The sequence below is a fragment of the Heliangelus exortis genome, chromosome 1 (assembly GCF_036169615.1).
Source record: "Heliangelus exortis chromosome 1, bHelExo1.hap1, whole genome shotgun sequence".
NCBI classification, from domain to species: Eukaryota; Metazoa; Chordata; class Aves; order Apodiformes; family Trochilidae; genus Heliangelus; species Heliangelus exortis.
Window position 1 is genome coordinate 140,664,770 of NC_092422.1, and position 17,466 is coordinate 140,682,235.

At 37.7% G+C, this 17,466-nt stretch overlaps 1 protein-coding gene across 2 annotated transcripts; it reads right to left on the bottom strand.

Moving 5' to 3' along the window:
- Nucleotides 1-740: 740 nt before the first annotated feature.
- WASHC3 (WASH complex subunit 3) lies at nt 741-17,176 on the bottom strand. Of its 2 annotated transcripts, none has more exons than XM_071727938.1 (7): nt 17,021-17,176; nt 15,381-15,479; nt 12,824-12,889; nt 11,280-11,408; nt 9,729-9,839; nt 5,722-5,786; nt 741-2,488 (listed from the first exon to the last, which is right to left on the bottom strand). In XM_071727938.1, exons 1-7 carry the CDS (start codon nt 17,069-17,071, stop codon nt 2,404-2,406), a joined length of 606 nt encoding a protein of 201 aa, XP_071584039.1. In that variant the 5' UTR covers nt 17,072-17,176; the 3' UTR covers nt 741-2,403. The 2 variants fall into 2 exon arrangements, with proteins under 2 accessions (XP_071584039.1, XP_071584030.1); XM_071727929.1 differs by having other exon boundaries at nt 9,729-9,836; nt 17,021-17,163.
- Nucleotides 17,177-17,466: the final 290 nt, after the last annotated feature.

The window sequence follows — 17,466 nt, forward strand, 5'->3', positions numbered from 1 at the left end:
GAATTTGGCTACAACCTAAAAGTCCAGGGATGCGTTCAGCAGATGAGACTGGCAGGAAGAGAGGAGCTTAATGTGGTCAGAGGTTCTAAAGGCAGTGGAAGCACTATGTCTGCTGACACACTGAAGGCAAAAAGGGAAGTTTTTCTCTCTTTTTCCTTGTTTCCTCATAGTTTAGACACCCGGGTTTATACTGTGCAGTGTGCCACTACTTAAGTGGGAAAGGAGAAAAAGTAGCAACATTTTTCCTAACATTCCTGCAAGCCTACTAAGATTGCACTCTTCCAAAGTAAACAGCTACTCCAAAAAAACCCCACAAGTCCTTAGCAATTAGCTTCACCATGCCTACTAATGAAATTGTTATTCTGTAACACATGCAATCATCAATTAATTACCCCTCATTTCAACACACAGTAGGTTGGGGGCTTTTTCATTCCACACAAAAACATATTTACAGTAGTGTAAGAGACAACTGATTTTAGACTCAAAATTACTTTGCACAAAAACTTCTACCAAACAATGAACAATGGAATTCGTACCTCCTTTCATGGGATTTGGTAACCTGATTTAGTTCTTAAAAGATATTAATTAACTGCTATTTCTCAAGTCAATTATGTAAATCTTCAGCTAGCAGATGTAGGTTCAGCATAACCAGTTTTGGAGGAACAGGAATAGCGGAGGCTTCAGAAGAATTTTCATTATCTTGTTTAAAAGAACATATGTGAATAAAACAGAACCACAACTTTGGTTTAAAAAGCATAGCTTTAATTATAGAGATTGCTCCAATGAGTTTTCAAACAAAGATTTTAAAAAGTCACCAGTGTTTTAATATATACTATTTGAAATAGCATTGTAACATTTAATTCTTAAATATTTATTGCTACTATGTTCTACCATGTTAATATTTGTTGGGTTTTACCAAGTGTTAACTACAGAATATTTTTAAGTGCTCAGTAACAATTAATTCATCACTGAAATGCCACCTCTAGACATTCTCTAGTGCATAGATGCTTTCATAGGGGTTCAGGCATTTGTCTGATTTACGGGTTATGATAAGCTTAAATATGTGTGCTAGACTCAAATGGGAGCCACACTTAAGTTAAAGAAAAAAAAGCATCTCATCTATAGAAGGGCATAAATTACTAAGAGAGAAGATAATGACTCAGTCATAAAACCTACAAAATTTATATACTTAGAGCTTCAGTTTTATTCTTGGTCTCAGGAAGAATGTGAAATACCAGAAAGTGAATGATTGCCTGAGCCACAGCATTCTGGTATAATCACAATAACCTGGGGAATACAAATAAATTGTGAAGAATTTCATGTGGAACAAATTATATTGAAGAGGATTCTTTAATGAAATGTCATTTTTGACTCATAGAATAGATTAAGGAATTTGGAGGGAAGTCTTCAGGGCCAGCTAGGCTCCAAGTGGATTTCTTTATACTGCTCCTCAGTGCTTACCTCAAGAGGTAGCAAGCTAGTTTTATCATTACACAAGCTAAATTTTGGCTTCTTTGCTGAAATTATTAAAGGCACCAACTTGGAGGTGATTTCTTACCCTATGGCAAACTGCTCAGCCACAGCTCCTTTCAAGTAAGCCCAAGAGCAGCCAGAAAGTGGTCTCTACTGAGCCATGTGACGGTGAATAAGTAGTGAGACTGGCTTGAAAATGTTACTGTGAAAAGAGAAAGTGATTGGGAGATTATTGGTGGAATACCAATCTTGCAATGTTTGCAGCTTTCTACACCACTGTAATTGGAATTTGGTAAATCAGCTCTTCTACAGAGGAGGAAGCTCTTTAATAATTTTGTACAGACTCTTAACATGACATCAAACAGCAATATATACGTTGAAAATAGATTCAAATTGGGTTTTAATGTATTTTTCACTTGTATTTTAGTTTCTCACTGAGTTGCAATTACCACAAGATAGATGACTTCTATGCAATTCTTGTTTTACTTCAGAATATACTTTTACTTTCTTGTATTACTTCAGAATATAGTACATTAGAAAAAAACCAAACACAGCTCATCAATGAAACTATTTCATTTTGGTAGTTACTTTACCTGCAAGTTATGGGACAAAAAGAAGGCAATGTGTGTTAAATGTGTTACATAGAAAACCCTAGAATGACCAGAACACAGTCTTAGAGACCTGGAGGTTTAGAGGCATGGGATTTTTAGAGTTTTATAAAGGTTGCAATTATCTCAGAATTAATTTTCATGGCATATATGTTCAGGCTGAAACACACCTGTTCAAGCTTTCTGGGAGAGAACAGATCTTAGTTCTTAAGAATGCTGTCAGATAAATGTCACCTATGTGACACAGGCAAAACCATTGTTTGCTAAAGCTCCAAACACATTAGCACTTAGCAGAGGTTTCCACAGGCTGAAATAAGTCTCTTTAGTCACTAAATGAAGATTCACTATCAGAACTGTCTTCTGCTTTCCCATCATCTCCCCAGGCAGGCACAGGGGCATCTGGGGTCCTGTAGGCAACAAAAATGTTCTGTGTTGTAAATGCCAGAAGGTGGCTGAGAACAGAAGCAACTCATCACATAATTCTGATGTCCTTTCACTACAACTTTGTGCACTTTATTTCCACAACATTTAACACATTACAAACTCACACCTTGTTGGTATTGCTTCACCTACACCTGAAAGATAAACACTAGAAACAAGTAACTCACTGGATATCAATACTCAGCAGACACCAGTTTGAATGCACACCCTTGAGGTTATTGTAAATAATGACAAATCAGTGAGAAGTGACAAACACTTGAGATAGAGTTGAAGGCAGGCAATACTGATTAATTCAATTTTTTTCAAACTTCAGAGGTTCTGGGGCTGAAAGGAACATGCTGTACACCATTAAGCAGTGTAAATAGTACATGAAAAAAATAAGACAGGAAATGAACAATATTGTATCCAACTAAAACTGCAGGGATAATTTAGAGAAGCAAAAAAAGAATTACTCAGAGTGGAATTTGGCTAGAACATTGGGTTAACTTTGACATGCAAGAGCAGCCATGGGATTTTTATTGACTAAAAATGATCAGATCTGTTGTATTTAGTTTTGAAGAGGATATTTAAGATGGATCTTAACATTGTGTCAAAATATTTGCCCAGGGAATCTACTGGGAATGAAGGGGGAATGACTTTAGTAAGTCATCTGAAGACTAACACTACTGACTGAAGATGCTGGCTCTCCCAGCAGTCCCCCTCCTAAGTAGGTAATGAGCTTGACAGCACAATCAAGACTGACTCTGATAAATTCTGAGAACCGAGGTAGAAAACATAAAATTAGGCTTGCAGAAGAAGAATGATCTTCACAGAAACTAGCTTTCTATACAGTAGTGTGATAATCTCTTTGATAATACAATAATACAATTTAAACCAAGCTGACAATTGCATTAGTCATCCCATTGTTATTTATCTTTGGGTTACCCCTGTGTGTTATGCCACAGAATTTCTTGACCAGCTTCTGCTTATCACAATTTCTCTGATGGAAATCCCTCAGGTACCTTTAAAGGGTTATTAAACTTTTCAGGTGCAAAAATGAGAAGTGCATTGAAGAGTTGTAACGGAGCCTTCTCCCCCCTTCCTGTACATCTCCAAAATAGATTAAGAAAACGTTTGCTTTCCCATGCAAATACCACTTCACAATATTGTTTCTGTTGCTGTGGTAATGACAAAACAGAAAAGCTGTGCAAAGACATGTGATCTGCAGAGAGCAGTGCAAAGACTCTCCTCTGGTACAGAGAGGAAGACAGCAATGAATTCCTCTAGTAAGTGAGGGCAGGACAAACTCTCCTGGAAATGTAGACAGGCAAGAGCAGAAGGATAAGAAACAAAAGGTAAAGATAGAGAAATTGGGAGCTTGATAGAATAGGCAGTTTTCAAAGTCTGTAAAAGGTTGAGAAAGGAGCAACAACAGCAGCAGAAGCAAAAAAGCCACAGGAAGAGAGTATAAACAACTCCTGTGCAGTCACAAAAAGCCACAGTCACTGACAAGTAGCTGTGAGAGTTTGCAGTGAGCAACTGAGCATACAGCAGTATGTACATTTTCCTAATTTTCACAGGGATTGAGAAGACCTAAAGAAGCATGAAGAGCTATGAAATGTGGTGTGAATGGCAAGATACACAATAAAAAGAATTAAGTACTATATCAAGACAAGAAAGCAGGAAAATTAAAAGAAAGGTCTCCTCTGACTCCTTAAAATACTATGCATTATACAACTTGCCTAATAATTCTCTTTAACCAGATAGATTTGCTATACAATGTTAAATGTTGCACAGAACCTTTGAAGATGTACTTTAAGACAAAACCACAAACATATTCCATGATTCCACAGCAATAATGTTTTTGTTTTAACATAAATTGGTCAATCCAAAAGCAAAAAACTTTTCAAATGTTAACCTATTATCTTATTTTTATCTACTAGAAAAGAAACCATCCAAATATGAAGAAATAGCAACATTTACTGAAAGGCATGGACCAGGTATGCAGAATAAAAACCAAAAAATAACAACACATTTAACACACATACAAACCACATTTGATAACCCTGTCTCAGAATTCCAAAGGTTCTTTCTTGTGTTATTTTTCTTATTTCTCATTTGATCAGTACAAATATCAAATGACAACTACTTAAGGCTTATTTAGACACCAGGAATAGCTGGGGGGATAAAATGACTCAGCATATGATGATACATCAGTATGTTTTTATGTACTGGATTAAACAAGTTGCTAGTTTCAGATTAAGCTTTTCCAAAATGCAAAAATACTTAACTGGAAAGGAAAAGTGTAGTTTCTAATATATTGACAGTTTCTGAAGAGGATGCAGAAGTCTTTCATACAGTCTAGTGGCTATAATCTATGAATTAAAGTCAATATTTTCATCAGTTCAAAAAATTCTGGGAAATAGTACAGTAAAACTAAATCACATATCAAATGTGAAACAGGAGAAATATTAATGGTTATGCCCAAATAGCTTTGAAAATGAGTATCTCTAGCAGTTTTCACAGCAGGTTAGTTCAATCAACAGTGCCAATTTCAAACTGAAAATTTCACTTTCCACTGTCAATGTTAAAGTCAAATCTGCTGAGGGAATCTGAAAAGAACTGTGCTGTCCCTCATGCATTTGGCAAAATAAAATAGTTCTTATTATTCTACCATGATGACATTTTCATACTGAAGTGCTGAAATAATATATCTGAAAAAACCTCACACTCTAAAAAGTACAGTGAAAACGGCTACTGACTTATTATTTGATTCTTCAAAACCAAATGCAAATTGTCTAATGTTGCCTTATGATTCCTACCTTCCTTCTTGAACTGCACCACCTCTGCTTGGCTTGGAAGAAGTCCCTTCATTTCCCCTCAAGCCTGTATGGTAAAGTGTTTTAACTTTCTGTTTGGAAGGGGCATTATCAACCTGTTAATGTTCCAGTCTCTGTATTTCCTGGGCCTTTCCTTGCACCAGACACTGCCAAGACAGCTCACACTTAAGATCACATCCCTTCTTCCTTTGGTCCTGATGGCCCTCTTCAGACCAATTGAATACTAAAAATACCTTTCATTTGGAAAACTTCAAAACCTGTTTTAGTACTGATAATTCAGATTCACAATACCATAAACAAGCTTTCCTAAGCATAGTTTTTTCTAAGTATTTTAAACTCATGTTGCATTCCAGCTTTACTGGAAGTTACAAATTACTTACTCGAGAAGATCTGGATTTAGCCCTTCAGAAATCATTTTGTTTCTTATTGCCATTACAGGAACACCCTGTGTAGGAGAAGGAAGAATAATATGAAACTACTAGACACAATCAGGTGAATTAAATTCTGCAGGTTCTTTTAGGCTACACTTTTATACAAATTTATGCATGTTACTTGTTGAACAAGAGCATGGAATGATAATCTCAGTTGCCAGCAGTATGAACCTACACGTGAAAAAAGATTAAGATAAAGGCCCCATAAATCCTTTTTATATTAATGGCAAATCTAGAGAAAGTTGCAGGAAGAGTATCAGGAATGGACAGATATTTTTGCAACTCATGCAGAGAAAAGCAAGAAGCTGAAGCTATGTGTATGGATGAGAATGTGAAGAAAGCACAATGAGAGCAGAGAAAAGTTTTCCTAGAAAAATGAAGATGACTTGAATATGCTGAAGGTATAACCAAAGAGGGAAAAAACCCAGGAAAGTATATCTGCTAGAGCTCCAGAAGGATACCTTAAGGCAGTGCTAAAACTTGAAAAAGTCTTGCAGAAGAAGGCAAATAAGACACGAGAACAGAAGCACAACTTAAAAGTGATTCCTCTGAATAGAAGTGCTTGTACTGTCAGGCTTGACTCTCCTATGACTTGCAGACAGATTTTAGCCAACTATTGAAGTATTAAAAACCCCTCCTTCCTTTCATTGCAAGTCCTTCCATAGCTTCTGCACTTTATTTTATTCAGCAACACCTAAACATCCCCTCATCTTGGATCGCATATCCAAGAACACTTTGACCCACATAGTCTTAGGAAATGCATTCCAACAAACTGCTTCTATGTTTCTACTAGAGTTGCTCAAAGACAACTTGTTGCTTTGCCATCTCCTGCTGCAAACCATCAGAAACACCACCTGGACCACTGCATACCAAGACAGGAGAAAGAAAAAAATAAAAAAAAAGAGGATATAATTTCTGGTTTCCAAGGGACAAAGCTACTGGTGGTCTAGGAAAGTAAGGAGAGGCCTCACAACCTAAATGAAAAGCAATGTAAGATTCTTTTGGCACAGGATAAGTACATTTTGTCCAAAGTAAGTAAAATAATGATAAAATAAAAGGCAGCCATGGCTAATGTTCCAGAGAAACATGTGGGACTAGTGACAGTTGCAGTAGCTAACCTGGCAAAGTGAGAGCTAAGCCTTGCTGTGTTTTCCTACTGTAAAAATCACAATTAAGACTTTTGCTTGAAGGAGCTATTCCAGAATAGCACACACAGTACCTAGGTATATATTTCTGGCAATTTACTAGGCATATTTGGCAAAAATGTGATTCAAATAGTTGTGATGCATTACCATATAATAAAGATTTTCTCAGTAATACGCAACTAATGTACATTAAAAGGGGGAAAGCGTTTGACTATTTCATGGCAGGTTAAAATATTCACTTATTCTAGTATAGATCTAGACATCAGGGTTTGTGTGTCTACACACTGCCTTGTATTATCTAGTGTTTTTTCTCCTCATTTGACTGCTCTTAGGGTTCCTTTCCCTAACGTAGAAGTGACTGATGTCTGCATAAACACCGATGAGTGAAACCATGTGAAGACCACACGTGAGTCAGATCAGGCAAAGCAGAGTTTGTGTTTGCTATCAATGAAAGGAAGCCTGATTTATGAACTTCTAAGAATGGACTGGAAACTGTTACATTTTTATGATCACACTTGGACAAACATTTTATTCCAAAACTGTATGTGTCAAAATACATAAGAACAAAAAACCCTCTTGGTACAATCATTATGTATATAATAGATGTACAAAATTGATCTTAAATTTAACCCCAATACCCTTCAATACTGCACTTTTTTCCTGAAGGGAAAAAAACCAAAAGATTGCACCTATATTTGTTTATAATACAATTAGGGCACTACATTTACTTTATCTTTTATACTTTCATCATTTTTAATCTGGAATATCAAAGCCTAACACTTCCATGACTCTAATCTTACTAAAAAAACCCAGACAGTTATTTAAAATGTAACAGCAAGTACACTGAGCACAGAGGTCCACTAAAACAGCACAGGTGTACTTTCCTAACATAGAAGCCAATACTTAATTTCCACTGCAATTATCTCTGCCCAGTTGATTTGAAATAATCCAAGTCACTGCACATTCAGCACACTCAGTGTACCCAGCTCTACTCCCAGCCTCATTCTGCAGCTCAGGAAGTGTGTGAAACCCAGAGAAGCCACAATGCACCTAACAATCTTGTTGTAACACAGGTTTTGGTTCAACACAGTGCAGGAAAAGGTCACATCATCAGTTCTGGCAGCTCTTGAAAAATCAGTGCATTCTCCATGTTTGTTTTTTATTTCAATCCTTTAAAACAAGGATCAATCTACAACAGGTGACTCAGTATCTTGGCATATATGCAGTCATGTTTGGTGTTTAGGCTCAAGTGAGAGTTCTTGTACTTTAAACATGAAGATTATCTGATATTGTAGACTGCTCCCTCTCACACTGTCAGCTGAAGTGTTCTGAACATTTATTGTAGCAAATATGATACCACTTTTGTCAGGTTTGTTTGCTTGACTATTATTGTTGTGTATTTTAAAGCATATCAGTTTAGTATACCCAACTATACTCCATCAAAATGAGTTTGTTCCAATTTCACAGGACAGCTATCTTTAGTGAAAAGATAACTCTCTCTTCACAGTGCTAATTCTTAAATCCTACAAATAAAGCAATAACTAAATGATCAGTTAAAAAAAATCTTCAGATAAAAACTTAATTCAGGCAAATAAATGACACTAGCTGAAACAGTTGACTGAACAAGAAGACAAGTTTGGCAAATACAAGAACACACAATAATTTGTAGTATGTTAGTTTGACTTTCCTACCACACTGTTTACAACTGGCAGAGTCATAACCAGGAACTGCCAGTACAAAGGATAAATATGGAAAGTGAGATCTCACTCCTTTAGCAATCACCAAAAAAAAGTCAAAGTAATTAGACCATTCAGCACTTTCACATCCACTTTGAAGTCTGGCATTTAATCAACACACTAACATAGTGTTCTGCTCTCTGCTGCTACCACACTGCTTGGTTTTCCGAATGATTTGTAACAAGCTACCCATGAAGTGCCAGTTTCTGATTCAAACGAAAAACAAGGTCTGGAACACCATCCAAAAGTACCAAGCACAACAATGTAGTAATTGCTCTGAAGACGGAGTGAAACCATGAAGTTAAAATTAACATAGGCAACATTTTACTAATGCAATGACATAGTCACATTTTCCAGGCCTATAACATACATTTCAGAGCAAAATTTCCACTGGCAGCTTGAAAATAGTGATAGATTTTTGTTTCTGAGCTCATTTTTAATTTTGTGGATATGAAAAAAGGTCTTAGAAAAACATCACTAAGAGTCTCCAATTTACCTTTCAACCATTTGCTAGTCTTCACCCATGTAAATATTGAGATTACATTAATTTATGTCCTATTTAGCTGCAGAATAGCCTACAGAAAAAGGTACAGAAAAGCTGCCTCATGAATAGCAAGAAACTCAAGTGGAACAACGTAGTGAACCAGTTCTTATATCTCTACTTTGAACCCTACAGAAATATCAAATACTCCTCCTATGGACTATGCAAGCAAAGCTGCATTTTATATCCTACAGCAAAATCAAACTGATGCCGATTCTGCCAGAATAACTGAACTTGCAGTGGCATCTTCTGTGACTCCAACTAATACCACTCTGCATTCACACATATTCATATGTCAGTTCACAAGTATATTGGCAGAAATTTGTAGAAAGATCTTGCCTGAAGCTTGCTGTGGGAATATATTACATCAACTCATTTCCTAAAGAAGAGGTAGAAATGTTGTGATCTTATCCTAGCTTACAGATTAATAATGCAAAATATGACTTCAGACACTTAATGTTCACTTACATCTGTGTGTGAAGTTCCACTGAAAAACAATGGAGCAGTCAAAGAATTATAAGAGGACTGACTTACCACCTGTACCATTTTGAGATATCTGGCATATCTTGGATCTTTGGCCACAGTTGTGACATTTTCTGTTACTACCTCAGTTTTCTGTAATCCTTCTTCATGTGTATTGTTCTGCTGTACAGATAGAAGATTGTACTTTAATGATTAGGTAGACAGACCTGAAGCAATGACAGACTTCAACCCATAAAATTTGTAATTTAACCTTAAAATGCAGCTCTTCCCATCTAGATGTATAGTATTAGAGATTTCTAAGGTGTAAAAATATACAAAACCCAGCTTTTCCATTATTCACTGTTACTAGTGTGGCTCTACTTTCAGTCACAAGTTGTTGCACAATATGAAAAAAAAACCCAACTCCAAATCTCTAATGGTGCTGTTAAGCTTGCTGTATTCAATTAGTAAAACTTAAATTTAAATGCTCACTTTATAAAAAAAAAAAAAGGATTATAAATATATACATCCTCTGTTTGCCCAAGACCTTTTTTTCCCCTCAAATTTATTTTATTCCCTTACAAATGTTTCATACAGATGATACAGTTTTAATACTATACTTTTTAGTATAAGCCATTAACTTAAAGGATAACGTAATGAAATTAAAAAATCCTTGATAGTAATTTAAACTAAAATTAAGAACTTACAGTGAACTAGAGTTGTGTTTAAAGGACAGCAGAAAACTGCATATTTGCTACTAAACTAATAATATGAAAGAAGCTTTGTAAACTTCCTTTCAGAAAATATCTGTCCCTATTGTTAGATCAGAGGAGGAACATTTTCAGGAAAACAAAATAACTCTCTAACGTGACTGATACATGCAATTATAATTATCTATTCTGTCCCCCATGTTGCTAGCTGTAATTACAGTTACAGTCTTTAACAAGCATTTAAAGGATCAGAGTTCTGCAGTTTTTGCTGCTCCACAGCAGCTTCCACCAAATAAAACCATGAGCAGAGACTGGAATTGGAGATTCCAAGGAAAGAAAAAAAAGTAGGAAACTGCAGAAAGAACTCCATCCAGAAATTAACCAGAAAGCCTCACTTAGTGATTTAAGTCTGAGTTAAGAAAACAAACCAAACACAGAGAGAAAAAAGCAAACAATGCAACAAAAAACCTCATTCCAGGGACAGAATCTTCATGTTGATCATATAGATGATAATACACAGAAAGCATTCACTATAACCTTTTTAAAGTAAATGATCCTAGAAATTCCAATTTGAACTCAAAGGCCACGTTCCAGAGGAAGGAGACTGTTATCTGTTATAAAGTGTTATTTTACCTCATGACCTTCACAATCCCCTGATATAATTCACGTTCATATTTTAGTGTGACTGAAGAAGAGGAAGGAGGCATTAAATGTGACTTAGCCCTCATTAAACCATATATTCAAGAAAAGGTATACCCTTGTTTTAAGGCACTCATTAAAACAATTGCATTAGCAAAGAGCCACAATTTTAGCTCTTTATAGTTAACTGCTCTCTTCTAATAGACTTACTTCTTCCATCTACTTCAAATGAGACTAAAAACCTGACACAAGTATGAGCTGTTTCATGACTTACTCCAGGCTGTGGTGATACAGCTGTCTGTTGATCTGTAGTAGCTTGTACCACAGGACCATTTGTAACGCTGTTCATATTTGTACTGGATGCTTGAAATTTGACATCTTCTAGGCCAGGAATAGAGGATAACTGAATGTACAAAACATCAGCAAATAAGCAATGAGTATATCATAATCCTATGTGTACAACAAAATCTGCAGCATGCTCCTTACCATATACTCCCCAGGCAGGTTTCTTTTTAGTAAAATTGTAACTTTTTATCGCTGGTTTTGGTATTTTGATTGTCAAAAGGTTAAAAAAAAATCACCTTCTAATTAGGTGGCTTCTACAACAAAAACCCCCTAACATGCCATTGGAGCTTTCATTATGAACACAGAGTTGCAGTGCAGGAAAGGCTTCAACATCTTCCTAGCATTTTTCCACTGCATTTACCAGCTACATAATAATTATGCCATCTTCTCTGTGACCTCCTCTACAGTGAAAGAAATCATGACAAGAACAGTTCTATTACCTAACAGATGAGCAACTGGTTACAGAATCTGCAATTTTCTACATCCTTCACTCTTTCTGAAATAAATTCTGACAGTGGATATTAAATATGCCACGTATTTATTTGAAGGAAATTCTATTTAACATGATTATGAAGAATTCTGCAAAAACTATCAATAGTAAGTAAGAACAGTTTGTACTGCTACAGTACTTTTTTTTTTTTCCACAAAGATCCTAATGAATGCTTTCAAAATGTCCTACCCTTTCCCAGAAAAGCCAACCAGTATTGCTACATCATTGCTGAAAGAAAGACTGGTTAAGATTGTATAGTAGATGTGTTTATTTGTTGTTTTGGGTTTGTTGGGGGGGTTTTGTTGTTTTGAGGTAGTTTGTTTGTTTGTTTGTTCTTTCTATCAGTAAATTAAATGGTAACACATGACTAACTATACCCTTCTAAAGGAGACCCATCAGACACATTTGTGTTAGCTTAGGTCCAATTCAGGTCAATTTTCAATATCAAAATGTTTACAAGGCATCTACCTAGTTACTTATACCAGTTGAAATCCTTACAGTCTCCTAATGAATACAAAGGTCCTCTTGCTTCACAAAGGTGGCAAAAATTTCTTATGAAAGTTTGCATGGCAAATGGAATTTTGAACTGCAACCCTGCAAGACTCATCACACATTTTAATATTGGAAAACTTCCCTTCATTTCGTGAAATCAAATATTGCAATAAAATCACTACAAGCAAACTGCCACATAGCTCAATTGCCCTCTCAAGCTCCAAGTGCTCCTTCCCCATTCAACATGACTAAGAGACAAAACCAACACCTCCACTATGTGCTGTTGGTTCCTTCCTTCTGAATCAACCCCATGTTTAAATGTTACAAAATACAAGTGACAAGGCATGAAAAGAGAGCCTTTGCCATGTGAGCATTTTGTATGAGCTCCTTCAAGACATGAAAACTTGCCTGGCTCAATTCAGACTATGAAAAGGAATTCAGTTCATGCAACCTAAGAGGCTACCACTGTTAAAACTTGTATACATACAAACCTTTGCATCCAAAATATTGAGCGTTGTTTCAATCTGCTGGATACGGAGTGAGAGTGCTGACAATTTCTAGAACAGAAAACAATCAGGATGTAAAAACATTCCTGTAGGCCACTCTATAGAACAGTTCACACCTAGCTACACAAAATCTTCTATCTGCTAAAGGTGGAGCAGAGCACAAATGAGATTGTAACATAAAATGAATGAAAATATGACATCCCTTTTTAGAACACGGGCTACAGTGGTTCAAATTTTAAATATTTTTACTACACTGTTAGTTTTCCCAAATAATGACTGACAGAAATGAAGACAATATATAAAAGAAAGTTGAAGTAAATGGGTTATTTCTTTGGGCAACTGAGGAATAATATTAGACATACTGTACTCTTGCAGTTACCAAAACACTTTTCTTAAAAGCTTATTCCAAATGAGGAAGTTGAAAAGATGTGACGTGTGCATTTAAGAAAGCAATAGAAAAATCTGATAAAGGATACAGCAGGTGATTTAAAGTCCTTTATAGTCAAAATGCAAGGAACCAGAACTAACCAGAAGCTTTATATGCTCCAAGTGCACCTCAATCAAACTTTCACACTTAAAAAAAAAATACAAGTGAAGTTTTTCTAAATTACTTTAGAGAAACTGCCACTCTTTTAACTAATCACTACCATACTCCACCAGACTGTCCAAGTGAAGTTGGCTAGCACACTGGCTGGCAGATATGTACCACTCTGACAGCTTTCTGGCATGTTGGCAAGATTCTGCCTGGCTCTAGAGTAGAACTTCAGCACTCGAAGAAAATGGAAGTTCTGCCAACACGCTAAAAAAAGGAAAAAGAGACTGACAGGAGTGAGTCTTTTTGGATAGTGCACTGATTTGTTTACATATGGTTCTCTGTTCATGAAGAAGTTAGCTCTTATTGAAAGGACTCATGTGCCCTACACGTAGATGGGGAAAGTGGATGAAAGATGTACAAAAGACAGTTACATGGCATTACCAGTCAGTGTGACTAGACAACAGCCAAGAAATTTAAGAGTTAAGGATAGTGTCAGCCCTAATCTTGAACTTCTCGGCTTCTTTTGATTTATACTGGGACCTTTCACATTAAAAACATTTCTGTACTTCATAAATACAAAAATCTTTTCAAGGAGTTTGTAAAACAAGTATTTAGTCTGTTGGGTAGCAACACATTCAGGTGAACTAAAAGCTCTTTTATTAAGTAGACTTCATATCACTGCTGCATGCCCAAGATAGCTTACAAGATGTGTTCTGATTTCCATCATGCCTGTGTCAGAGGAAATACTGAGCTCATATGAAAACTGAGTTTTGGAAAACTGACAACACCATCACAAGCAGTTACACTGTCCCACATATCAAGCTAAAGCAGACTTAAAAACCTTAAAAAAACCAAAAAAACCAAAAAACTTTTTTTCTCTGAAGCTCCATATGTTGATGCGGTAGCCACATTTTGCACTTTTCATTGGTCTGGCTCTAAACTTCAATAACAAATAATGGAATTTTTCAGACTACATGGGTTAGTCTAATTGATTTAAGTTTTGCCCTCACCCTGCTGGCTAGAGCTGCATAGAAGTCTTTGTTGAATAAACTAGAGAAGAGTTACAAAAAACCTACCAATGGCAAAAAGGTTAAGCTCAAAGAAAACACAATGGAGAAAACGCTCTTGTACTTTTCTCTGGACAATTCTGGTCCTGTCAGGTTGTTATATTTCCACAGACACTAAAGTCACCTCAAAAACCTAGATATACTAAAAAACACTAAATATTTTTATTTTTCTCTCTTTTACAAGACACTAAAATTAACTGCTTCATGTTCCACACTAATCACTTGCCAAATCCATCTTTGCTTTACCCACATCGAAACTATTTACATTTTAATGTACCATCCTTTTAAATATTTTGATTTTAAAATCCTTTCAAATAAAAAAAAAAATCAAAAAAGAAAAGAAATTAAGTCAATCAAATTGGAATTAAGGTTTTGTTTCTTGGAACAACCGAGTCCTCACAAGCACAGCTCGTTTCTGCAGATTACTCCCCAAACTGTCATGCAAACAGACCCCAATTGCTTGAATTCCTTATGAGCCCACAAAGGTGCAACATTAAAAGCTACAATTATTGTGTAGTGAGTGCCCCAACCTTCATCATGGGTGGTAAAATCTGAACCTAAGTTTTGATACAGTATGCTAGGACACAGATGAGAGGGATACTGATTCATAAAATGAACTCTGCACCATAGGAATACCGAATCCTTTCTTCTAAAACAAGACAGTACCCAGAGATAGAGCTGCTCAAAACAAATTCTGGATATAAAAAAGTTCCAAGACTGTGCTGAACGTAAGAGTTTAAGAAAACAGGATTAAGCTTGGTATATAATTAGCAGTTCACATGGAAAAATATGTCTTAAGCACTTACTCAAGAAAAACCCTGAATGTAAAGCAGCCTAATTTTTTTTTTTGTCTGTGTAAGCTACCGGTATTGTTGTATCTCATTTCTAGGGTTATTTTTTTAAATTGTATTAATCAACAGATTGGAAACAATAAACATACCTCTTCACATACAGTAGAAAAGCGGTTGAGGAATTGCACTGTGTGAACAACAAACTGGTTTAGAAACGCTACAGTTCTTTTCTGTTGAATAGCAGGAACCTGCATTAAATAATATAAGAAATCAGATTATACGTAGATGTCAGTTCTCACATTTGGATTCCAAAACATGACAAAAAGATAGAAATGTTTCAGAAGAAATTAGTGTAGAAATCTGCCCTAAATTTGCTTGCTATAAATGAATATATATACAAATAAAAAAGAAAAATATATATGCATAGATATATACAATTTTTCACTAAAAATCTACTACCATCACAGCTGGAAAGTTTCAGGACACGCTGAGAAGGCAGGATCTACATAAATGAAGGATTGTTATCTTACTCATAAAAAACCACTTTTATAAGAAATTGTGAATTTTCATGAAAATCTGTTAAATTTTTTCAAAAACAGACAGGAAGCCCTCCTTCAGTATTTTAATAAAAAAAAGCAAACTTCTTCATCCATACAAATATGCAGTTACCACCAACACCAGAATAAAATAAAAGAGTAGTGAAATTCTATCTCAGTCTTCACCAGCTACATACAATTTACACTTTCATGTCACTGTTCCAAATCGAGTTCAATGCACACAACCTTTTCAGATTAAAAGGCAGAATGTCACATTTGTCAAAAAGAAGCCTGCTACTCATAATGGAAGAGACCAGCTGGCATTTTTATTTAGTGTTACACAATACTGGAATAGGGACCATTCAAACAAACGTTTATGTATAAAAGTGCAGTGCCTTAGGATTAGTTACCTTGGGCAACCATTTTAAGCCTTCATACGGGAAATTACAGAATCGTATTTGGTTAAAGTGAAGGATTTTCAAGGGAAAATATTTGCAGCCAAACTTCAGATGTGCTGACCAGCTGTTTGTGAATACAGTGACTCTGGGCTTCACCTCTTCTTTGGTTGTCTCTTTGCCAGCAGAGGCATTTGCTACCCTTTGCCATCCTAAGGACATCCTGATTTTTTTGTCAGGCTTCGCTTGCTACTACCCCGAGTTTTCAGCCTGTGCACCTGTAGGGCAGGGTTTGCTGACCTTACACTCTGGGTCCAGGAACGCTGCATCCAACCTTATTGGAAACCCATAGGGTAGCACGGAGGACAGGACCACTGGGGCAAGGGGCTTTATCTTTATGCTTTATATTTGAGACATAAAGCTTAACAAAACGGTTTTGGGTCATCGCACGACACGAACAAGCGGCTCCGCAGGCGATTTGCCTCGCAGTTCTAAGACTGAAACGACTTCGCCTTGAACGCCACTGCGGGACCCGCAGCGAAACCCCTTTGGCAAACACCGAGTCGGCGCTCCTGGGGTCACGGCCGGAGACAACACCAATGGCCCTGTCCGCTGCAGCCCCACGGAGATGCTCGCCCGCGGGGGCTGCCGGCCCAGACCCACTCCACCCGGGCACTCCCGCCCCACCGCCAGCGCTCCCCGCCCCGGGCCCACCCGGCCCAGGGCACCCGGGGGGCAGCCGGACGGGTCGCGATTGGACTCAGGGGCGAGCCCCACCGCCGAGCCGGGCCGCAGGGGCTCACCCAGCGCAACCGCCGGGGAGGAAGCGGGACAGCCCCGGGCTACCGCAGCCCGTACCTTGGTGAGGTCAATGCCGGAGCCCACAATGGGCAGCCCGTCCTCGTCCATGCCCGCCGGGTCGGACCCCGGAAGCCCCCAGCGCTGCCCACAACACACACGGTGCGTTCCCCTCGGCCCGGAAACAAAACCTCCGCTCCCACCATGGGTTTGCCCATGCGCAGCCTCCTCTCCCAGGGCAACGCCTCATGGGAAGTGTAGTCCCCGGGAAGGACGCCCGTGCCCTCCTTTCCTCACCTCCGGCAGTCTCTCCCCGTCGCTCTGAAACTCGTCTCTGCGGCCGGGCAGCGTGGAGAGCAGGCTCCTGTGGCCGGGTGCTCCTGCAGCATCCCCGCTTTCCCCCAAAGTTTTGTTGGATTGTTCTCTTCCCTACCAGAGAGGAAGGAGGATGGCGGGGGGCGGGCGCCATGGGCAGGGGTGCCTCACCATGTGGTGCTGGCTCCGGC